The sequence below is a fragment of the Sander vitreus genome, chromosome 16, assembly GCF_031162955.1.
Source record: "Sander vitreus isolate 19-12246 chromosome 16, sanVit1, whole genome shotgun sequence".
NCBI lineage: Eukaryota > Metazoa > Chordata > Actinopteri > Perciformes > Percidae > Sander > Sander vitreus.
Genome location: NC_135870.1, coordinates 17200378 through 17226156, shown reverse-complemented (window position 1 = coordinate 17226156; position 25779 = coordinate 17200378). Strand labels below are relative to the sequence as shown.

Below are 25779 nucleotides of genomic sequence, written 5' to 3'. Positions count from 1 at the left end.
TTTTCAAAGCACCTTATAAGGTGATAAAGTATGTTTCTGCTGAAACCCCAAGTCAAACATAGGCATGCAATGGGAAAAGGGCCCCGGTTGCCACAATCCCATATCACACAGCATGTGCCTAATTGTGTACCAAATGCTGAAGTTACTTACTGCACACTGGTGAGCCTAATGTGAAACAGTGATTTGTCAAGCCTGGCAATGCAACTGATATTGCTGTATGAAACAGATCAGAGTAGGAGTACTTTTAGTTAAATTATCATTGCTTTAGCCTGACAGTAGCAAACGGGGGCACGGGTGAGTGTGAAGTCATAAAATTAAAAAGCTTTAAATCTCTGTGTGAAGCAAGAATCTTTTTTTAGTTAGCATGTGGTAATTGTAAATGTATGTTGTTTCACTCAGATGTTCCAAAATAACCCCCAAGAATAAGGTTCAAATGACAAACGAGTCATGTGACATGTCAATGGTGTCTTTAGCAAACTAGCAGCAATATTCATCTATCCCCTGGAGTCAGACCTAAACAAAGCCAGCATTGTTTTTAACCTCAGTGTGTGGAGATGCATCTGAAGTCTGGTAAGATCTCTTACTGCAAAGAAAGATTCTCCGGTCTCCAAAGAGTGTGAACTGGCCTCACAGTGAGCAACTAAACAAACAGACCTAAACCTTTCCAGGTTACTAATGTTCTGCATTCTCATATGTCTGTATCTTTTATTTTCACATCCAGCATGTTTGTTGATAATGAAGCATTATATTACTTATTGCTGTAGTCACAAAAAACAACTAGTAATTGTTCTTTAAGACATATTTGTTTTAAAGCAAGTATATGTTTATTGGCAATACCGTGAAAAAATCACAATCAATTAATCTGTATTAAAGTAATGCTAGCTGAACAATCTATGACAGCTCTCATTCACTGCACTTTTTCATTTTTATGTCAAGCAGTTGGGTTTATGAATACACAAAAAATGTTATCAGGCTATCCAGACTGTCACTAAAGCTGCACAGATTTAGTCTTTCCTTGCCACTGAGCAGGAGACTGATGTGGCAGCACACCTTAATCACAGCCTCCTAAAATAACTTGTCTTTCACATAAACAGCAGATAGGCTGCAAAAGACATAAACCATCTCACACAGGAGCTATCTCAGCGTCTGTAGGGATTTCGATTTTAACTGCTTTAAAGGATTATTTTAGTTACCTATAAGCTACGAGGTCAGCATTGTAGCCTAGTAGGATACAATATTTGTAACTGCTTTCAATGTAGCCTATATGTATTCTATTTTCTTGAAACCATATATGTCCCAGTGCAAAAAGGTTACACATGTCACGGCCCAATGTGACTATGGTATCATATTTTGGATAACTTTAACAGATAGATTCTTTCTGACACTATGATAAAAGACCACGAAGCGATAAGACTGACTGTGTTTTATCACTGCCACTGTTGCTCAGTCAGTCTGACGGAGAATGGGATTCCAATAACCCTGACAGATAATAAAACTGATATATACAGTATTATGAGTGTTTGTGCTAGAAGCATTTCTTGGGGGAAATATAAATGTAAGTATTTAACATACATTTAAGCTTGTATCCTCATTAACCTACCACTCTTACCCAAAATAGAACAGAAGATTGACAGTACATGTTGAAATAATATTGGGTTAGTTCCTAACTGAACATGAGCTATATTTATGAAAATATATTTTGTTTTGACTATCGAATCTACAAATCTACATCATGTAGATAGTTATCTACATGATAACTATCTATCTTATGATCAACTAACATATAATATAACTATATGTATGTATATATAGGCTATATATATATATATATATATAGCCTACTGTATATATACCAGTGCTTATCACATTTATTTTTGTATTTCATTGATAAGAGCAGAGCAGAAATACTTTGATGATGAAGGAAACATAATTTCTGTTATTACACTGTTCATTTCCCAAAAAATATTTTATGTATTTTATGTTATGTTATGCCTAGTTTAGAGAAATTCATATCAGTAGAGAAGGCTATCATCATCACCATTTCTTAAAATCACTTTTGGAGACAGCATCGAACAAAATAGTATATGGCTTGGCTGGTATTTAGAAATTGCGTCGAAAATATAAAAATACAAATGTAACGTGGACTGTCTTGTTCAGAGTGGCACCACACACAACAGAGCACCGTCGTGAAGAGCGGTGAAGAGAGAGGGGAGAAAGAGAGAGAGTAGGATTTCCGGTGTCTCCAACCAATGAGCTGATTCCACATGCGGACTGAGCACCGCATTCGACGCACGCGAGAGCTGCAGCGGACAAACGCGATTGGTGCCGATGAGGACTCTGGTGATTCCGCAACACAGGCAGAAGGGTGAAGGGAGCCAAATTACAACATAGCCACATGCCTAAGCCATCTATTTGGACAGAATTATTCTGGAATTCGCTGCTTTAAAAGAAGAGGAAATATTAAAACATCCAATTAAGACTGCGATAGTGATCTGAATTGTTTGTTCAAGGTCTCACAGGAAACCTAGCGGAGTACAGCCGGCGAATTCAAGCGGAGACCAACGGTTAACGTTAGCTAGCTTTAGCCTGTAGCTATCCGTTAGCTCAGAATCTGATATTTCGTCCACTCTCACCAGGCACCTGCAAGACACGCAGTCCCGTGTTATAGCTAGCTAATTAACTAACCTAATCGGTAACCGTCACCATCGTAGGGACCCGCTCTAATATTTTCAAGTATTTTGTTTTAAGTTCCGCGGACACACCAAAGGAGGAGAGAACCGTTACAGGTTGAGGCTGGGACCAGCAAGACGAAACAAGCGGTGTCCTCAAGTGGCCGTTCACCATGGACAACGCGCACACAAAGACGGTTGAAGAAGTTTACAGCTTTTTTAACGTGAATGAAAGCACAGGTCTGAGTTTAGAGCAAGTGAAGAAACAACGGGAACGATATGGACCAAACGGTAAGAAGCCTGTTAACACCAGTTTGTTCAGGAACATGCAACTATACTGTGCCGGTGTCATGAGGCTAACTTATGGCCCCTGGCTCCCGATGATTTGTAACCGGAGAGACAGGCCGAACAAAAATGAAGGTTGTTGACGTCACTATCTGTATGTTGAAATACTGGCAAGCATCAGTTCTGTGACTCACTTTGTAAACAACACACCGTCGTCCATTATACTATGCATATGTGTACTTTGTATCACTACTGCTATAGCAAAATGCTATTGTTGTATATCAAGTACTGACATTTAAATAATGATTGTTTATCTCTCTTTTGCTTGTGGCCTGAATGGGATGATCTGCAGAATTGCCAGCTGAGGAGGGTGAGTGGACCAACTTGTATAAATGCAAGAAGTCACTTGTATATGTTTAAAATCTCTCATTCCTAATTTTTAAATTAAAGGGAAAAATTGATCATGTTTTCAACTCTTTACTAGGTAAATCCCTTTATGAACTTGTGATTGAACAGTTTGAAGATTTGCTTGTGAGGATCCTTTTACTTGCTGCCTGCATATCCTTTGTAAGTATAACACACGTTTTGTTAGCTGTACAGGTGGCAATATTGACCTGATATAGCTGTCTTTAGTAAAACGAATCCAATAGCCCTTATATGTCTTCTCTAATACTTTATCAAGATTAGTTGCACTAAAAGTTTCTGAGCAGGTTGTGTCAACTATTATAAAGGGGTGGTGTGTTCAACACTCAACTCAAGATAAAGGTGACTAAAGATTGGGTATTTTGGTGCTGGAGTAGTGAGAGGGTAATTCACACTGATATCTTAATACAAGACTTAATTTCCTTAAGACAGAATATTCCGTGTTTGGGGCAAAATGAAATACTAATGCATGGTATTCTGCCAGTTGAACATTGTCTGTGTTCATCTCCGCCACCATCTTTCTCTCCACACTTTTAGTGATGAGTTCAGTGTTTGTTTTTCTCAGCACAGCTCTGTCATTCTACAAAGTGTTTATAGATCTTTTCAGACTGATTCAGTGGAGATCATAGTTTAGCAAGAATGCTGAAAGACGGCCACAATCTGTCTGGTGACACAACCCAGATAACCTTTTTTCCCCACAATTTTGTCTTGCGGTATTGTCTCAGCTATGCTTTTGCTCTTGAAGTAATTTAAGTCATTGCAGTCTCTTTGAGCCTGTTTTAAAGAGATTATGTTAATGGATCAAAAGTCAAGAAGTCCGTAGCTAATAAGGAATGCTGACATGTTATTAATCTGGGAACAGATAGCTTGTCACTTATGTGGTTTTGATTATGTGGCATGTTGTTGGAATGAGCAGCGTGCTTTGCTTTTAAATGCGACAGATACATGAGGAGTTCACATGTCTCTCTGATGATTGAATTTACTGCTGCTAATGTGCCACAACACTTAAGCTGTGACTGAAATATGACAAGACTCAACTTTACTTTGATGTCCAGTTTTAATGTCAGTCAATACAACATGACAGTTACATAAATGAACAGGCATAACTTGTGATGCTTGTGTTGTTGTCACAAGTGAGTGGCAGTGCCCAGTGTAGTTTGTGTAACACAGCGTTAACTATCATGTGGTCCTGCTTTTACTAGGATTGGCTCTTGGCCTACTGGCTGAGAATATCATCAGTCACCAAGGCATGGCGATGACAGCCAGCTATGGTTACAAAGCTTATACTTTAAATCACCAGCTGTAGTACGCAGCTCGCTCAGAATCACACAAGCACATGCAGACGCATTTCCATTTATTTCAGCATGAAGATACTGAGACTACAGACTACAAAGTTATATACAAACATTTGTTAAACTTAACATTCAGTTGTTCAGGAACTAAGTTGGGCACCATTTTTTTTTATTGACACTTAGAATTGAAGTTGACATTTGATTGGCCATGATAAATAGGCTGGAGTATAAAAAGGGGCCATTGGCATTTTGTTTGACACACTTCACTCCTGGCACAGATTCTAAAAGAGGAGAAAGTGGTTACTACACTCTGTTTTTTTGCCATTGCTGTCTAACACATTTGGCCAAGTTTCTGTAATACTGGCAGAAGTTGACTTTGAATTATTAAATTATTAAATTACTGTTAGATACTTAAAACCATTGTGCCAAATTAAAAGTTAAAGTGGAGTTCTGGCACAACTCCAACTACTTTCGAAGGTGCATGAAAAAGACTGGAAGTAAATTCCAAAATGATGATCGTAGCAAGGCCTCATGGCAAACACAGTATATTTGAAAAATACTTGCACACTTGAATCAGATACATGCTACTGTGGTTATCCAGATAGCCGGACTATTTATTTCTGGTTGCTCTATGGGGGTGCAGCTAATGTTACCTCGTCAGGACTTCATTGGTGTCATTATCTAACACTTCAATATTTGTTATTTGTAGTGTATTTAATTACTGTTAATTTATTTTTCTCTGTTTTGTGTGTAGGTGCTGGCCTGGTTTGAAGAGGGAGAAGAAACCATTACAGCCTTTGTGGAGCCTTTTGTTATCCTGCTTATTCTCATAGCAAATGCCATTGTAGGAGTCTGGCAGGTAAACACATTACATTTACAAATCTACCTAAGTATGGGTTTTTAAAAAACATGTCTTCTTGAAGCAAAGGGTTAGGGTTGTTAATGTATTGTCAATTTAAAATGATCACTTAACAGTGGATAGTTAGTTGAGCCTTGCTGGGGGGGGGGATGGCAGATGGGGTCTAACGTTAATGTTGAAATGATGAGGAGCGGTGGAATTTTGCTACCTGACTGTTGCTCCTATAGCAAACCTATTATGTCAATAATAATAATAATGATAGCTCAATAGCTGGAGCAAAAAGCTGAAGACACAAAACTCTACTACTCAACTCTACTCTAAAACTCTACTACTCAACTATGTTGGGAATGTACAAGCTGAATAGGAGTCTTACCGAAGGAGGAAACTGATGCCATAAAAATGTAATTGAAAAGCTTATAATTAAATTTTTTTTTATGACAGGAATTTAAAATATAACACTTCCCATTTAGGCCAAGGATACAACACGCATCCTATTGGACCCTCAGTGTAAAAACACACCAGTCTCATACTCTGTCGCACTGGAAACCTGTCCTGCTCCACTTCCTTCTAACTTGGTATATTCTGGTCCTCATTCATTAACCTATCCTTTCAGGAAAACTCTAGTTTTTACCCCTTGTTCCTGTGCAGGGCAACATTCAGTCTCCAACAGGGCTCAACGCTAACCTTTTAAAGTGGTTGCCGGCTTGGCAACCAGGCATCAGCTTTTGGTTGCTGAAATTGACAATAAGGTTGCCATGTTTTAAACTGCCTATATTTGGAGCAATTCATTTATTATGTTACTATACTACACATTTTAATATTGCAACAATGAGATAATGGCTTGCAATATAATTTCCCATCCCTCTCAAATAGGGGAGCAACGGATCACAAAACTCATGGTTCAGATCACGGTTTTGAGTCACGGACCGGATACATTTTCGGAACAGCACAAAAAAGGGGGGAGTAATTACTTCTTTCACCAGTAAATTGCTGTTAAAAGACAAACACATAAGAAAAGGACATTTTACAATAACTTTGAATGCACCACAAGGTTTACCAGTTTTAAGTAAACGCACCATTTAGTCCCATCTGTGTTTTTACAGACAGCAGCAGTGACCAGTGCTAATTTGAGTCTTTTAGCTCATAGCTTTAGCGGCAGACGGTTGTACGTCCTGCTGTTGGAATCCTCTACAGTGAAATACAGTCACACTTTTACACCGTTTAGCTGTCAGCATTTTAACCGAGTTGAATCCAGTTACTACTGTAGCTAATGGTAGGCTAACGTTACCTGCTGTGTAACGTGTTGTTAGTGTTTACTAGCGTGACATGCAGCGATGTTTCTGTTTCCTCTAACTTCTTTTTTAGAGCATCACAGAGCAGCGCAGACATTTAGGTGGTACCATAATGAGGCACCGAAATCCGCGTTGCTATTCCATCCGGTAGATACCTGGCACCGGTGCCATATTAGCACCGGATTTTAACATGTTAACATGAACAGAAAATTGCGTTGCCTGTATGTTTGCCAATTGACTCAATCTGATTGCCAATCTGGTTGCCAAGGGCAACCGTTACTGTCGAGCCCTGTTCAAGAGTGAAAGAAGCCAACAAATACAAATGTTTTTAATGGCGCTTGCGAAGAGGAATTTTTATGCCTCTGTTTATATATGCCTGCAGAGTATTGGCTTTCTCCCAGGATTATGCTGTCAGTTCCTCTGAGAAGCAGTATTGATTTGTCAACATACACCTTAATTATAGGCAGGAAGCAAAGGCAGCAACAGTCATAGATGGAGGCACTCATCTGGACACAGAAAAACTAATCTCTGTTGTAAACTCTGTTTTTTTTGTTGTTTTTTTTACTGACACCTTTTCGATCAAATTCAGAATTGCCCAGAATACAGCATATTATTACCCTGGAGTCAGTTATAATATGTACACGCGCGCCTTGCACCTGCTTGTGGATAATAGTGTTAGATTAATGCACCCCCAAAATGGTTCAGGGCAGATATAATTGACATGATTAACAATAAGGCATTAAGTAACACATATGTCAAGCTAATTAATTAAATTATTGAATGACATCTCTTAAGTAGCCATATTACCTGACTTGTATTAGGTAATAGCTACTTTTAGACCTTTTCAGTTGTTTGATGTAATCCTGTTTGTCTCTGTTGTTGGTTTTAAAGTTTATGTAAGAATATTTAAACGGACAGTAAATTAAATCTACATCCCGTAGATTTTTTCACTAGATTCTTGCTTGTTTCACACACACACATTCGCTAACCTACTTTAAGAAATACCTTGCGTGTCCCAAACAGATTTATACAATTTATTGGTGTTTTAAGCCCCCAACGTCTCCTTCCAGGCAGCGCTGCCTGGAATGCACTAGGATTAGGCACTGGTTAGGTGCCTTGAAGTCAACGGTCGCAACGCTGCCTGGAAGGAGACGTCGGGGGCTTAAAATACCATCGAACATTTATACATATCTGGGGAACAAGTAGGGGAACCTTGACATATTATCTGTGGATAGAGAAGGGGCAACTACGTTATTTGTTTACATTGATTCATTCATTTTCAACCACGAGCACACATCGACAACAAGCACAAATCAACAGAGAACCCTGTAATACAACATTATCTATCTTAACCACCATGCTAACTAGGCCTGCACAATATTAAGGAATATCTGCGATGTACGATAACCTACATCAATATTGGGATGGCAATATGAAGACATTTTGAAGTGTGCATATTGGCTATACATTTCCTATGTCAGCCTGGTTGTCTTTAATTTCTAAACTGGCTTATAATTGATCATTTTAAATATAACTAGGCTAAATGATGTTTGTAGAGCAGCTACAGTAACGTTAACAACCGCAATACTATATAAGCTAATGTCTTACTGGAAACAATCTAAAATATTAAATTAAATAATATCCTGACATCAAAATACTGAGTGAAGTTTTGAAAAAATGTTTCAAGAGATTTATTTGTCACAGACATCAGTCAGTATCGGTCATTTATCCGGTCCTCTGGCCTCCTCCCTGAGGTTCAATGACGTCATTGACATCATTGGACAGTGACAGTGCATAATAATTAGCCATGGGGATTTACTGCTGAAAGAGTATGGGTTGGTTCGTCTCAGCCAGCAGCTAAGTTTACAAGAATTAGCTCATTTAAGATACGTGGCAAACTAAGATAACCAATTAGACTTTATACATACAGCTTTTGTTTTAGAGTGTCACAATTCGCAATTAGCCAAGCTAGCGCACTGTGCTTGTGTAAAATGTAACGGCAGTGGATGAGAATCTGCAACAGAGCCGACTGAAATATCGCGTTTCAGGCAGTTTTTTCCCATGTTTTCATTGCGCATGTTCATATTGGTTGCATATTGGTCCACACTAACTAACTAACTACAGATTGTCATGTTAATGGGAATACTGCTGTTAGAAGTTAATATATGAAATTGAAGCTGGCTTTGTGACAGCTGAAGCGCTAGCTGTCTCCATGAAGCTCTCCGCATAGCTGTCATAACCAAGGGGGTAAGCGAGTGTCTGGCAAGCGTAGCTCCTATGGCGCCATTTTGAAGCTAACAAGCACTCACCCGCCGTTAGCATTCCATTGACTGCCATTAATTTTGACGTCACGTTGACAGGGAATAACTTTTACATCTGAAGTGTTCAACATCTTCATTTGTCCATTTCTTAAGAAACACAACAATGCAACTTACTGTCGCATAATAGAGGAATTGCCGTATAGTACAGGAGAAGCTCGCAGGCAGTTTCGACTTACGTTAGCTATTTAATTACTAATGTTAACTAGTATTTTAGTTAGCAAAAATTAGCCTGTGCCTATGTTATCTCCTTACATATACCTATGCTCTCCGTCTCTGCAAGATTGGGAATGATTGAGATTTCTCTTCGCACAGCTACCAGAAGACTTCCAACTTTCAGACAGGTTGCTCACGTCACATCTACGTTGTCAAGCTCAGTTGGCCTACGCCAAACTGTGCTGTCACTACTTCATTAGCGGGTTATTGGCAAACTATTAGAATACTGTTAAGTTAATTTATAAAGTTCACGCTGACTCTGACAGCTGAAGGGCTAGCTAGCGGTCTTCATGATGCTCCCAGCTAAGGTCCTATAACTTGTGACGCAGTTTGGAAAAATGAACAAGCTAATTAATGATAACATAAGGATATAGACTCGGTTGTTTTATTGCATGCTTGAACAGTGTTTCCCAGCCTTCTTTTGATTCCCAGCCGCAGCATGTCACTTCCTCTCTACTACTCGGTCTCTACCGTAGCTCTCTCCCCGAATATACCACTCCCGCTCACAAGCCCTTTCGCTATGTCTACAAATGAAAACTTCTCCCTTGAGGTCAGTGTGGAATATCAGTGGCTGTAGTAAGGCTATTTTTCTTACTTTTGTCATAGATCAAAAGTGTGTTTTTGCTGGTGCAAGTTCCCTTGGATAAATGTCTAATTTGTGAACAAATCTGTGATTGTAAATAACACCACAATAGATCAAAGAAGATACCTGGCAGGTTGGTTGGGTCTATGCTGGATTGTTTTGTAAATGAAACGCTCATTGAAGGTCCTGCTGAGTCTTGTGTACATGGGGAGTTGTTACACTAAGTGGCTGGTTGTTTGACTTTGTTTATGTAAACAAGGCATCAGTGATTCATGTAGAGCTGGGGGAGGCTGTATCTGCTGTTTTTGTTATTGGTATACACCTACCTGTTTAGAACTGATGGAAGTTTTTCTCTGATATTTTGTATGCTTTTTGTAGCTTCCTTTAACCTTGTAAACCCTCACCTTTTCTGGCAGCCATTTTAATGACTGTGCCCCTGTTTCTATTTCTTACAAAATACCTTAATGTCCTGAGGTTGTGTTCCCTGTCTTGCCATGTCTCGTTGAGTGCTGCCTGCCTGCCAGCCAGGTTGGGAGCTGCGACTAAAACTGTCCAGTCTGAGAGCAGTCTGTCAGACACGGTAAAGTCAGCACTAACAGAAAAGTGCAAGTAAAGACTGATCAGAAAGGAACTGAGCAAACAATAAGGGAACGTTTGGACAAACTAAGTAAGAATGTCATTATAGTCTTAAAATTATGGCACTTTCACATATTTTTTTGTATAGAACATCCCCATTGTTAGGGTAACTCTTAAGGTGAATAGTTCCACATGTGAAAAGAAATCCATGTGACTGAGGCAAAAGCTTTCTTTTCAATTATTCTAGCCTATTACAACATGTCCCAGTGTTACATATGTCTACTCCGCTGTCTATCCTAGACTAGTCATCATGTGCATCTGGTTTATTTTTTATTTGTTGCTTTGCTTATGTAAAGATTAGACACTTATCAGTCCATTTTGAATAATGGTGCTCTAACTGAAACCGCATATCTGAGACGTCGCTTTGTTTCTGTATTCTGTTTGATCCAGTTCCCAGGGACCACTCTGTGTTTATGTGAAATTAACTTGTTTTTAACTTTTTTTCTCTTCCTATTTCCACTGTTCAGGAGCGAAATGCAGAAAATGCCATTGAAGCACTTAAGGAGTATGAGCCAGAGATAGGAAAGGTGTACCGCCAGGACAGGAAAAGTGTCCAGAGAATCAAGGCCAGGGACATTATCCCTGGGGACATCGTGGAGGTTGCAGGTAAGGGTTAATAATAAGCTTTTTCTATGCTCAACGCGTGCACCAAAAGTGACGTCATTGTGTCTCTGGTCTTGTTAAGTGTGTTGGCTCTGCACGATTGTGCACCTCCAAATTCTTTACACTAGGTGCCCACTGCATATGCAGGCATTTTATTATTTAAATATGTATGATGAATTGATGCCAGTAATTTAACACAGAGGCTTTTGGTGACTGTAAGTAATGAACAGACAAGATCCTCACTTCTGTTAACATCATCGACAGTGTTATTACATACACTTTACACAGTTTTAAATACACACACGCAGCTGATCCCTCATCCTGTTCATCCCCCTTGACTATTTCAGAATAATGGTAGTACAGAGTAAGTAAAGCAGTTATGTAAGAACAGAGGCCCAATCTATTCCCCAACATCTTCTTATAGTGACCTTAACTTGAATAGGGCCACATGTGTTTATGCCTTTTGCGTCACTGCTCCTCATTTCTCTTGTTTTCTGTGTTTTCTTACTGATCAGTCATTCTCAGTGGGCCTCTTTCTGTCTTTTATCTTGTCTATCTTTGGTTGTCTTTTCTTTTATTCTGTCTCTGTTTCTGTTAATTATGTAGCTTCCCATAAACTACTTCTTGTCTTTGTCTCAAAGCAAAGGTTAGCAGAGTAGAGTTACAGCAAAGATTTCTTTACTGTCTGTTTATAATCTTGTCAGAAGCTAAAAGGGTTAGGGTAAGGCTTGTGGAGTCACTCATTTTTGTTCCAATGCCTTTCAGAGTAAACGCTGTGTTACATTCTGTGGCACAAATGTACTTAAATAATTAACTATTTCAGTCGTTAAGTGAGCTTAAAAAGATTTTGTTAATTCTTATACTGACTTGGCTTTAAAAAAGGAGAGGAAGAATTGAGGCATCAGTTGGGTCAAAACTAGGCTTGCTGCGCTAGTCGGTAGCGGTGTTGCACAGTGGTTGGGCATATACCGATTACATTTCTTGCCCACAGTTGTTTTGCTATTTTTTATAGATAGAAAACCCATTTTGTTCATTTTTGCGTATCAGTAGCCCGGTGAAACTGACGAGACGATAGCGGAGGACTTGGTGTCGAAGTGAAAAGCAAAAGTGCAGAATATATTTATATCGTAGATTATCAGTGTGTTTTCTTGCCTGGTTCACTTACGGAGAAAATGGACCAGAAAATAGATGAGATAGGAGCTCCATGCGGCTGTTTGAACAGCCCAATTGGTTAACATCATATCCACACAAATCTATGGTTGACATGGGTGCCGAAGGGAAGCCGGCAGTGCTTTGCGGTGCTCCCGCCTCCTGTCTCAACCCAGCGAATGCCAAAATGAGCAGTGCAGCAAAAGCTCAACCTGAGTATCGGAGAGGCCAGGCACAACCATGTTGCATTTGCAGTGTAATCGGTAACACAGGTGTTGTTGTGGGTTTATTAACCATTGGGAAAAAAAATTCAGCGTGGTTCCTAGTCAAAACCATAATCCACGTTTATATATTGTAATTGCCTGGCATGGTGTCATGGCTTATAGTGATTGTAGCTTTTTACTGCAGCTGCTGCACAACAATGTTTTTGCCTGCCTCCAACAAATGACAATGAATGACTGAACAAAGCCACTCTAAATGGCCACTGTACAATAATGGTATAGCAAAATGTATTGACTATAAGAATAATCTTATACAGGAATAATTTTATGCAATGGAAGAGGCCTGCCTACCATGCCAAAGTATTTATTGCAAAATGGTATAATATTGCAGCATTATTGATGTACTAAGTCATACGTCATAATGCCTTAGAATCAACTAATGTGAGCACTCTCATCTTAAGTGAAAACAAATGTAAAGCACTAAACTAACTTATGCATGGGGAAAATAAGGAATGTTTTATTTTTTATTTTTATTTAAAGAGACTCACAAAGTACATTATGCTATTAAAAAGTACATTTTTGGCAGCCTTAATCTGCTCGATTTTTTTTTTTTATTTCAACTTAATTTGGTTTCTTTCCTTCCTCCGATAATAAAACCACAGTAAGACTAATTGGAATCAGAACCAAGTAACTCTACTGTAATGTACTGACACCAGCTTCAGATGATTCTCAGATTTTAAGGCCGCAGCTTCACAGTCTTGGTGATGTGGCCACTAAGGCCTCCTCATCATGTTCCTATCTGAAAGGAGAACATCTCAGCATGGACTGCTGTATTTGACATTGTCTTATTATAATCTAAGTAGAACCGCTGTTTGTGTTGCTGCAACTGTTGCCCCATAGTCTTATACTGTAGATCATTCAACCTGCCAACTTTAATGTTTTAGTAGGACAGTAGCTGAATCAAACAAGCTGATCTGTACACTTTATTTACGGCCATATGATTTACTGTCTGTTGTAGACAGTGGACGAGCTGTTCACATAAACATGGTCCTCAATCCAATACATGGGCCACTGAGTTCACATAAGTAATACGGATTGAGTTGATTAACGTGTTTGACTTGCACAGTATCTGCAGAAACTACCATAGTTTACTTAGCCAAAGAGCTCTCTGTGCATGTAATATTAATTGTTAACAGCGGCAGGGAAACCACCTAGTCGACCAGCGAGTTGCAGTGTGATAGTTGATGATGCCAGGCTGCAAAGTGTCTTGTCAGACCAGGCATATGTTTTCTATCCTTTTAAGTACTTTTAGATCTAGAGCTGCGATGATTTTGCCATCACAAGCTCAGCTGTTCCGTCAGAGCAATTGTTAAGTGGTTAGTGGAACTCTGTGTGCTGCTTGTCTGAATTACTATGGTCTATCTATCTTGCTCTATATTGATAATGTGTTTTTTTTGTAACCCTGCAATATGAATTGGGTATCATTGCCCACAGTTTTTCTTGTCTGTCTTTTTGGGCACAGCATCATGTGACATAGTGGTCCACTTATGCATCAGTGGCATAGTTCTGAGCTGCCAGCTCAATGGGAAAGGATCTAGCTAGTGGTCACCTAGCACAGTCACGTCTCAGAGAAAATGTTTTTAAATGAGATGATGTCAATATGGGGGTCTTTGGTACATTCAAATACTACTATATTTAAGCAAAATTTCAAGTCACGTTGACTTTAAATTGTTCTATTGTTAAGCTATTGCTAGCCCAATTGACATATTAGTTGTGTATTACCTACAGAATGTAAGAAAGGATTGCTTTATGTAACTGGTCATGCTGGACCATGATAAGTAGTATGACCGGTTTCAAACTCTAAGGGCTCTGAAGTTGCTTGCAAAAGCCAAAGATATGTTTTTTAGTTTTAGATCAGCTCATTTTACAGGGAGGGCTCTTAGTTTTCCTAGTTATCTTCAGGTATGCCTGCAGTTTCTAGCTTGTGTTAAGCTAGTTGAGCCATTCGTTTACTGTTTGGTCTCCTGAGTATGTGCTATGTTTCATTAAAAACCCCAAGTGGTTCGGGTTGCTTTTGTTTTACTTTGCAATTCATTGGCAAAGAGGTTCTCAGTCTGTTGCCAAAGTGATGGCCTTGACCCTTGTAGCAAAAGCCTCCTGTGCATAAGGAATAAAAGAGTGCCCTTTTCTTCCAACTTCCTTCTCTTCCCTGATTAATTTGTTCTGGCTGTATGTAACTCGGATGTAGATTGTATGCGAGACTGATCACGTCTGTTCTCCTGGCTTGTGGTTTTATCTTAACCACAGTCTGAGGGCAGTGTTCACCATAAATGTCATTGGAACACACACATTATATGGAATGCGCAGTGTCATGTGTGTTTGTGTGTGTTAGGGTTTGATCTCATTTTTTCCATTCATAAGAGGAGTGGAGGAGTCCCTTGAGGGCTGGAGGACCTTATGAACGGTCCCAGAAGGCTGTAGACTACGTGCTAGCACATCAGGGGGGCCCAGTCACTGCGAGGGAAAATATACAACCCCCTTAAGGCCTTAAAAGTTTCACTGGGACCCGTTGCTTGTGTGAGTAACGTTGCATCCTGGTTCGACACACAGGCATCGTAGCTTCAGCGAGACGTCCCTTATGAAACTTTGGGGCGAGTAGTTTTTCTAATTGCGTTATTTTTTTACAGTCTTATACTTCAACAGTGTTATGACAAACTGAGACTTCTTGACTTGCAAAATTATCTTTCAAATTGACAAACGTGTAATACATGGCTTGATTTAAACGGGAATCAAATAATTATTTTCTCTCACCATTCACTACCATAGAATTTTTTTTTCTTTAAATAAGGTCCCATGGTGGTCCACCGGAAGGGGAGAGGCTTTGCCTCTATCACTACAATCCAAAAGACTTTGTTATATTGGTATTTTTTGTCTTCTACAACACTTTCTTAGATTTATCTTTTATTTCTTTTTTTTATATGTTCTTAGAGTCAAGGCTTATACTATCAGTCACATGGAGTAGGGGTTTCGACCATAGTAAGCTAATGTAAGGGAAGAATGGTGAGGATACAGACCCTGGATAAGGTATGAAAAGGAGTCTCTCCAAGCTCATGGGGTGTTATCACTTTAAGTGTATGCATGATGACATTTGTCCCTCACTCCAGGGAACGGATAAAACCGATGAAATACTTTGTTCACATGGGAGAAAGAAAGGTCCCTATCCCTGAGGCTGTCCCCTCTTTCCCAGGAAAATGAGAGCAAAAAGGAGCATGTGATGTAAGATTAAATGAAAGCTAATGTCTTAAGTTGAGACAGCTGCAAGTTTTGGGGCACTGCAGCAAATTTCTGTAGATAATTGAAAAATAACTATTCATTGTGTGTAAAATTACTTGTAGCAACATTAAACAGTAACAGTAATTGAAAAATGAAGACATTGATAATTGTAGTTAATGCCATTCATCTGTATTAATCTAAACATGTTAAGCTCAGCATTGCCCATTTAACGTTAGCCTGCTTCTTGCTTTAGCTACGATCTACGGGAGGTTAACTCCGACTGTCGTTCACTAGATGTTATGAAAAGATAAATGAGCGTTGTTTGTTTGGCAAACTTTTTTGTGGGATCTAATGTTATGTGATCATTTACGTCCCGCTGGCTGCCACCGCGTTAATTATTAACGCCGGCTACAAACCGGTTACAGGTTTATTGTTGATTATGTAATGTTAGTTTTATTTAGTTACGTTAGACTGGGTTTGAGAGTCTGGGGGATGTGTTGATGGTAGTTTATAAGCTGTCATTAGTTAGACACAGTGCACATTACATGGTTGTGCTCTGTAAGTGAAAAATAGGTTAGTTAATAATTTTACTTGAAAGTAAAGCATTCCTGATGTTTTTGTCATATTGCAATAGCCTGTTTACACTGATTATATGACAAACAACTAGGGCTGGATTCGAATATTCGTTCAATGGGTAGGTTTTCAATTTTGGGATTTGGAAAAAATGCAGGTCTTTTCGTTAATTTTGAATGCCTGTGGCAAAAAGTTAAGTCCGAATCAACTATTGGAGAAAAGCAACCCGACGTCAGCCTGCTGTGGACAATCATGTTACATTAATCGGCTGTCAGACTCGTCAGTCGCGAAGTGCGAGTCCCGTAACATCAATGTAAAAAGTTTTAAACACTATGAAGGTAAAAAATGAAACGCATGCACTAGGGCTGAACGATTTTTGAAAATAATCTAATTACGATTTTTTCCCAAATATTGCGATTCGATTATTTTTTTTTAAGCTTTGTCTTCTGTATTATTCAACAAAGACAAACAATAAATCCTTTTATAGTATGAACACACAATTACACACTAGACAGTTAAATAAGTAAAAATTAATTGTGTGTGTGTGTATACACACACTATTATACACATATACGCATATACACACACTATTAATTTTTACTTAACTGTCTAGTGTGTAATTGTGTGTTGTTCATACTATAAAATGATTTGTTTGTCACACACACACACACACACACACACACACACAACCAGTGTATTTGTTTACAGTGCACAGAGAGGAGCTGCCTCCAGCCCCTCCCCCTCGTGAAGTTGTGTGCCGTGTGCATGACGCCGTCAACGTTGCACTTGCTCAGAGAGGCTATCGTTACATTAGCTAGTTGCTGGTGTTCTTGCCGTGGGATTAACTATTGAAATACCGCGGCCACGCTGCTGTGAAAGCTCCCCGAACGTAATTTATCAGTCTGATTGTTACCCCTCTCAGTGGCAGCTCCTCCACTCCATATCTTTATAACGGAGCTAACCGCTAATCAGAGCTAATCGTTGCCAATCGAGCCGTCAGTTCTGCGTGCCTGTATCCATTAACTGCATGTATGGAATCGAGCCCGAATAAAACCCTTCATTTTATTAAAATGGCTGTAAAGTTTTAAACTACAACTCAGAGTTGTTTGAATGACAGAAATCAGCTCAAGGTACGGCGTAGCGTTAGCGTGCTAAGTTGATGCTTTCTCTGCGGAGTGCAGACTGATTTGCTCTCGCGAGTCATGTGACCAAATCGCAGCCTTTGCGATTAGGAAATCGCGTTTTAACATATCGCGATATTATCGCAAATGCAATTAATCGTTCAGCCCTAGCATGCACTGAACTCCCCAGGTGACTGTGTCCTGCAATAACAAAGCAGGTTTGCTTCATTTCTCGCTTCGTTGCCTTTTATTTTCTCTCATTTTTGTATCATTATTCTCATTTTCATTGAAAAATATCAGAATACATTTTTTTTTTTTTTTTTAAGATTATAGTGTAATTTTTTGCAAAAAGCTGTACCAAACAAAGAATTTCTCTTTAGTCTGTAGGATAGGATTTTTGGCCATAGCGATTTTTGGCCATAGCGTTACGGGTCAAAAATACTCATCATCTGCCCTCTCTGCCCTGCTGGTCTTGGTTGTTCCCAGTTTATCTTCAGGATCCTTAAGAAGGTCTCTAGCACACCTTATTCCAATGAGGAGTATAATTGTCATGCATAGTAATGCACACACAAGCTCTCCATGTTGGTGTCGGCACCCAACAAATACTGCCCAACGCTGACATTCAGCAAAATAATTCTGTTGCTGTTGGCATCGGAGGGCAGTTTGAGCAAAGGCACCACCAGTTGATGTTTGCTCTCAGTGGCTTAGGTTTTGGATGGTCCGCGCCGGTCATATCCTCCCAGCCTCGGCTTCTCTCCACTGCATTTCTTGGGCCATATACCCTGGATCGAATAAATGTGGCTGGAAAATGTACATTATAAAAATTCTCCATAATATCCTCTGTACTCATATTTATGGATGCCATGTTTGCTATTGGAAATGTAGCTAGTTTGCAAAACAACTAAAGAGAATAAGAAAATTCTACGCTGAATAGCCTGTAGTTCTTCCTTGCTTCCAACTACTTCACTGTCATGTCACTGGATCCAGGAAGAACAGAACAACAGATTTTGCAGCTGCAACTTGCAGATTTCTCTGTCAATGCACGCAATGAGGAATGTATTGCTTCAATCGACTGCATCATTTCTAATTAGTGACTTTCTGTAGGAACCTTCCCACAGGACTTTGTTTTTGGAAATATTGGTGTAGTGTAAAAACAATGTGAAACCATGCAGTGATGCATTTGTTTCAATGGTTACTTAGTTCTCGAGTAGAGTCCCTGTATGAGTTGCTTAAATCTGTCCTATACTTATGAGAATAGTGGGAATGAATGAACAGTTTGTACCAAACACCTCACACACTAATTCAACTCGTGTGACGTGGAGAGGGTTCTCCTTGCTTAAAACAGAAGTTTTCATCATCCCCCCCCTCCCCCAAATCCAGCAGCACATGTTTGCAACTGATCAAAATAGTTTTCCCATTTTTGGACGTGTTTTTTGCAGGACTCATCTAATCCCCCTTCCCATTCTCTCCGCTCCTGCTTGCCCCCTCTCTTCCTCTCTACTCAGAAGTACACTGCAGAGGACCAAGGGCTGGTTTACATGTCTGTCACCACTCTCCACTGTCCACAGAGGGATCTCTTAAGAGCCTCTAGGCCATTGTTTTATATTGCTTTTTCCTTTCAAGCTGTATGATGTCTTACTGTAATATTTCATTTTGGTGACCGTGACATTTTCCTTTGTGCTTTGGAATTTCATTAAAATGTCAGCCATTCATTTTGGGTGCTATGGGGGACCTTAGTTGTCTCATAGTCTTACTGTAATAGTACAGTATTTTACAGAAACCTAATAGTTCCAAGAATTGAATGTACTTTACAGACTCCTTTTTTAAAACATCTTCGCAGGACATTTATTTCTTATTCTTCATCATAGATGTGACTTGTCAAGACATAGTATATTGCTAGTTTGTTGTTCCAGTCCCATCCCATATACTGTAAGTGTTTTGAAATGGAAAACTTAAAGAAAAATATCACTTAAAAGGAGATGTGCATTGAAAGCCCAACGTGGTCTAACTTTTAAATACCCTTTTCTTTAATCAGTTCACAAAGATCGAAAGATGAATTATTAACACCTTGTATCTGCCCAGATCCAAACCAAACTGCATGTGAAATCCTACAGAGGAGTAAAACAGTTTGATACCCTTTTTAAGCAAAGCTAATAAACGTCACTGGCTTTGATGGTACTTAACTGCTTTCTGCAGAGGAAACGCTTGTTTGGAATTTGGTGTATATTTACATTTTACATTTGTTTTACTGGAGATTGCTAAAACCATGTGTTAGTGGAAAGAATGAGGAGAAATCTATTTGTGTCCAGTCCAGGAGAGGAGTGGAACTTTAATAAGTTTTTAATGCATGACTTTCCCTTAGCCTCTCTACAACAAATAACTGGAGTTTGATTATTTGATCAGTCACAAGGAGCATGAGTTGGGATAACACAGCAGTTGATTTCATTTCTAAAGACTTGGTGTCTGTGTGTGGTGATTTTTTGATTATTTGTTAATTGTGCTTATCTTAAAGTATTATCTCTTCATAATAACATGCTCTAATATGTCTTTGTACGTGTAGGACATTTACATGGCTGGATACAGTATTTGATCAAATCCGAACACCACCTATCTGCTTTTGTAGCTTGTATTTATTGCTTGTATCTTGCCATTTACAGATGCTTTTAAATTGTAATGAGGTACTTAAGTATGTCCTGTGCTTTGTTGTTTCTGTCCACAGTTGGTGATAAAGTGCCAGCAGACATTAGGCTGTCGTCTATCGTGTCAACAACACTGAGGGTAGACCAATCAATTCTTACAGGTAAAACCATTTTTTAATTGTTCATCCCATTTTTGTATGTGAACTTCTATCTGTTTGTTTGTGTCTCTGTGGCCTGACCCATTACACATTATTATACATTTTATATATTTTGGCTACGGCTTACAAATAAATATATAGACATGCATTACTTGTACATAATTTCCTGGCCTGCCTCTGCAACAGACTCGCCTCTTTTGATCAACCCAGACACAAAACTAGAATGTGCTTTTTCTTCCTGCTTTTGATGCACATGCCCTCATTACACCCTGTTGTCATGGCCGCTCAGTCAAAACAAAAAGAAGTGAGTGTGATGTGGATGAGAGGAAAAGTAAATGGATGAATAATTGGACAGCGGTGTAGATGGAAGAGATTAGGAAGGGGAGATGGATAATGCACGAGAGAATAGGTTTATGTGAATCAAGTCCTTAAATCGCTTGTCTTCCTCTGCTGCCTTAATTGGAAGCAAATTCCATGGGATATTTTAGTGTTTCAGCTATTTTTCCCCTCTCTTCCCTTCCCCATTCATGGCTATACCGCTTTTCAAATGCTCCCTGTCTAACTCAGAACAGTGCAGACCTTGCATGGTTGGTTACATGCACAGACATACACAGTGCAAGCACACATCAGATATGGGTTTTGAAAGGAAGTATTGGATAATTGTCAGGCCTGCCCAGTCAGCTGCAGTTAAATTGTCAACCATTCATCACAACTTTTCTCTCCTGTGTCGAAACCTTCTCACTGCTTCCCTCTCCCATATCCTTTGTCTCCTCTTCCTGCAGGAGAGTCTGTGTCTGTGATCAAACACACTGACCCTGTACCAGACCCGCGTGCTGTCAACCAGGACAAGAAGAACATGCTCTTTTCTGTGAGTGACTCACAAGACCATTTTAGTTACTTTTTTAGTGTCTGACTACACCTATTAAGGCAACAGTGTTTTGCTGTCATCCTACTACTTATCCTCCTGGTTTTTTATGCTACCATCCCTCTTCACATCCAATTCTTTGAGAGTGATGACACTTTTGGAAAATAATAAATTATTTTAATTATTATAATTTTACTTTGTCCATCTCATACATGCAAGAGAGCACACAATAACAGTGCATGACTAAACAGCTGAAGTGCCCATTCATCTACAATTACGTTCCATTTATCTACAAAAGAAATTGTCACATTTGCTTCCATTTCAGCTACCACTGTTTCTAAAATCAGTTTAGGAGCGCAATATATCGACTCGCTGCATGTTTACACATGCTGCATGTTGAACCTCCTCTCTGTGACACGTCTCAGAATAGTTGGTAAACTAGTTTTACCCCTACGCCCAGAAGCAGAATTAAAGGACGGATCCATTATTTTTAATTTATTTTTAGATTTTTGTGTGAATGTAATGCTGGAGACGCCATATTAATTTGGATCTGAAAGACACAATAACACAGACAAACCGATCGAAGCAGCAGTAGACCAGCAACTCTGTTTTCTGCAAGGCAAAATTACTATTTTTGTCAAAGGAGTCTGGTGATTTTAAAGTGGGCGATAAGTACTGCTGTGGACAGGGGTAGGGTAGCAGAAGAACATATTTTAGCCCACCTAAAAAAAAAAAAATCTGTATCAGTTTAAGTGTACGCTTTAATCAGAATATTTCCACCGACTATGGATAAGTACTTCATTCAAACCCACTTCAAAAACCTAACACTCAGTTATTCCCAAATTTAGCACAGCTAACGGTGACTCGGCTAGTGCTAACATTCATATTATTCATAACCTTATTGATTAGGGTACTGGGGTAACCTACGTCACTGCTTTTTGCTATCGGCTGACTGCATTTCTATTTGAAAAACCTGAAAAGGATGCAGAGTCGACCTTTAATGTGTAATATGTTTTGCTTTCTACTCTTTGCTTTTCACTTCTCCTCCATAGGGAACCAACATTGCAGCTGGTAAGGCTATTGGCGTGGTGGTGGCCACCGGCGGCGCCACAGAGATTGGCAAAATCCGAGATGAGATGGCAGCAACGGAGCAGGAGCGCACACCACTGCAGCAGAAGCTGGATGAGTTTGGACAGCAACTGTCCAAGGTAATTTGTTAAGTTACTTTATTCTCTCACTCTGTTTTTCTTTTTATTACAAAACTAAATGTAAATAAAACAACCTTAGCTATTTCTGTTTGATAAAAATGTGTAATGTTGATTTCAGTTAATTGTTGCTATGATCTTTAAATGTAAACTAATGTTGTATGATTCTAGGTTATTACATTGATCTGCATTGCTGTGTGGATCATCAATATTGGACATTTCAATGATCCTGTCCATGGAGGCTCCTGGATCCGAGGTGCTGTCTACTACTTCAAGATTGCTGTGGCTCTGGCAGTTGCTGCTATCCCTGAGGGTAAGCTGGGGAGCCACACATGCAGCTTTGCCCTTGACATGATTGTTGCTCTGAGAGGTTCCAATGCTGTGCCATTACTCAGACTGCAGGAATCTTTTATTGGAAAGTCGATACTTGAGTAAATAAATTCTGTAACTGCTTATCTCCTCTACCATAGGTCCTAATTCTCTTTTCCTCTGTGGTTCTTTCTCCAGGTCTGCCTGCTGTCATCACTACTTGCCTTGCTTTAGGAACACGCCGCATGGCCAAGAAGAATGCCATTGTCCGCAGTTTGCCGTCTGTGGAGACCCTTGGCTGTACATCTGTCATCTGCTCTGACAAGACCGGCACGCTGACCACCAATCAGATGTCTGTGTGCAGGGTAAGAGAAGAGTAAACAGTGGCAGGGACAGAGAAAAGAAGCCTGATACATATCAGCAAAAGCTGAATTGTGTTGTGTTTGTGACTTTCTTGGAGTTATTCATAAATCTGATATAAATACACACCCATGTTCTAGATGCAGAATAGAATTCACAGCTTCAACAAATTAAGGTTGGAGACGCAAATTTCAATTAAAAAGAGACATAAAATAATTATGTATAATGTTAAAGAACATGTGTCATCCATTACCTCTTGACCTAATTAATGTTCTAACAACAAAAATGTTGTTAGCCAATTCTGTCTCAGCCTTCTCATAGACAATTGAAATGAATTGTACCTGGCTGTTAGATGTTTCAAAGTTGAATGTTTATCTAATTTAATGGCAAACATCTACATTAATATTGCATATGTATTACATTAATACATGCAATCTGTTGCTAATGACAGCTGTCATTTAAAGGCAGTACCAAAATTCTCAGGAAACGGAACAGTTGCCATACATGGAAAGAGTAATGTCTGGTTACTTTCCTGGCATCTGAGAACTTTCAAGTGTGAACTTTTAACTGAGACGTAAAGAACCCGTTAGGACCTTTTTTCTTTTCTTTTTTTTTTGATAGTAGGGATTTATTGAGCACTAAGCACTACGGATGTTGAATGGCTAATATGGGATAATGAAGGATGTAGTTTTACACAGGTAGAGATGAAATATGATTCAAAATTGTTGTGTGCGTATTTATATTTCCATCCCTTATGAGCATGAATAACTTCAGGCTATATGAACTATTATGTATTTACTGTCTATTTTAGTCTTACAAAGTATGTATGATTTCCCATTTAGTGTTGCTTTCTAGCTCATTTTTTGACATGGTATTTCTCCTTCCTGCTATGTCCCTCCATCTTTCTCAGTGCTATTCCTTAGCCCTTTATCTATTTATCTATGGCTATTTCCCTTCTCCTTTCTTCCCTTCTCATTTTGACTCTCCTCCCCCTTCTTGTTCAGGCAGCATGCTGATCAGTATGCAGTAGTTAGTCACTTGCAGCAGAACCAGCAGTAGAGTTGCATAACTGACCTTGTGTTGAAAGACTCTTTCTCTCCCCTCTCTTCTCTTGAGCATCATTTTCTTTATGTCAATATAGTGTTTAACAATTTGAAATTGAAAGGCCTCATTTTGGAAACTGTAGGATGCTATTCCTAGCTATTTGATAATCGCTGAAAGAGAAGCTTGTGCTTGGCGCATGCAAATCACTCCTGTCCGAATAGGGCAGTACTAAAGTTTAGTGCCCTGAGTGAATTCAATTCCTTACTTATTGTGTTTTGAATAGGACTGCCACTGACATCACTACTTTTGTAGTCTTGCTGGTGCCTGAGGGGAGTGCAGCCATAATGCCAGCTCATCATTTTTTTCAGATATTTCTGTTTCATCCCTCATGTATCTCTGTCCTGCCCCTCTCAATTTTGGCCAAATGTGGTGCTAATATGTAAGAATGTGTAATGAGTGAATGCATACCCTTGACGTCTATGGTAACAGTGAGTGTTGTCTGACTCAAAACCTCTATTGTTGTTTACCTCTTTGCTTTTTTTCTCTGATTTGGCCTTGGTTGCTGATTTCAAAATGTCCCTGTCTTTATATAAAAATGAACTGCCTCTCATTTCTCTGTTTTTCAACTTTTAATTTAAAAACTTTGGATCTACTTCATGAAGATCCTTAGTAAACCAGACACTGTAACCAGTCTCCTTACCCAAAGGTTTGGATACTCAAGGTCAAACTATTTCCGCCTTAAATTGATTCACTTTTATACACTGTATTCATGTAGTGTGACTGCACATGGGAACTCTGTGTCTGCCTTGCTGTAAGATGACATTTATGGACCTGTTCCCACGAGAGTGCTCAGTGTCTGCTTTGGCTCACCATTTCATTATTATACTCTGCTTTATGTTCAAGCGGACTCGTGATATGAAGGTTCCTTTCCTGTGGATGGTGGTCTGCTGCCACCTGCTGGATGCAGTGTCCTTCACAATCTCAGCTTTTCTTTTGCCCATCTTTTCTCTTGGCATTAAGACCTGAATGTATAATGGAATGCCTACAGCACTTAAAATGTGGCACAAAAATATTGTTGCAACTCTAATTTGGGCATTTAACCACAGAGTCAACAAATTGTGTGACTATTCATTTCTAAAAGTTTGTCTTTACATTGTTTGTGTTTGTAGATGTTTATTGTTGATCAGGCAGAGGGGGATCACTGCTCATTAAAGGAATTCACTATTACTGGCTCCACATATGCCCCGGATGGAGAAGTGTGAGTATTCATTCTCATATGCATGTGTGCTATAAGATGAAAATAATGTATTTATAACAAAAGAAATCCCATAACTTATAAGCTCAGGTGAACATTTATTTTGGAATGCTTTGATTTCTACCATGTGGGTCTCAACATGTTACAAATAAAAACCCCTTCTCCACCTTGGTTTTTCATGAAAATCTGCACAATTTGCTCACTTGTTGCTTCCTGTCTACATCTGTGTTTTGTTTAGGTTCCATGATGGCAAAACAGTCAAATGTTCCCAATATGATGCCTTAGTGGAGCTGGCCTCTATCTGTGCTCTCTGTAATGATTCCTCATTGGACTTTAATGAGGTTGGTATTGAATCTTTTTGCAAGTTAACTGGCACATAATCCTTAAGTGCTAATGTGGCTCTGTTGACAATGCCTTACATGTTTTGTGTG

At 39.2% G+C, this 25779-nt stretch overlaps 1 protein-coding gene across 1 annotated transcript in view; it reads left to right on the top strand.

The window, feature by feature from the left end:
* Positions 1–2291: 2291 nt before the first annotated feature.
* Positions 2292–25779, top strand: part of atp2a2b (ATPase sarcoplasmic/endoplasmic reticulum Ca2+ transporting 2b) — a 30425-nt gene continuing 6937 nt past the window's right edge. Inside the window, exons 1-12 of the mRNA XM_078270637.1 lie at positions 2292–2960; positions 3307–3324; positions 3439–3521; positions 5424–5528; positions 11041–11179; positions 20233–20313; positions 21093–21178; positions 22228–22383; positions 22552–22693; positions 22888–23054; positions 25263–25351; positions 25587–25689. Coding sequence (XP_078126763.1) covers positions 2843–2960; positions 3307–3324; positions 3439–3521; positions 5424–5528; positions 11041–11179; positions 20233–20313; positions 21093–21178; positions 22228–22383; positions 22552–22693; positions 22888–23054; positions 25263–25351; positions 25587–25689 — 1287 coding nt within the window. The 5' untranslated portion in view covers positions 2292–2842. The remainder of the gene's footprint in view (positions 2961–3306; positions 3325–3438; positions 3522–5423; positions 5529–11040; positions 11180–20232; positions 20314–21092; positions 21179–22227; positions 22384–22551; positions 22694–22887; positions 23055–25262; positions 25352–25586; positions 25690–25779) is intronic.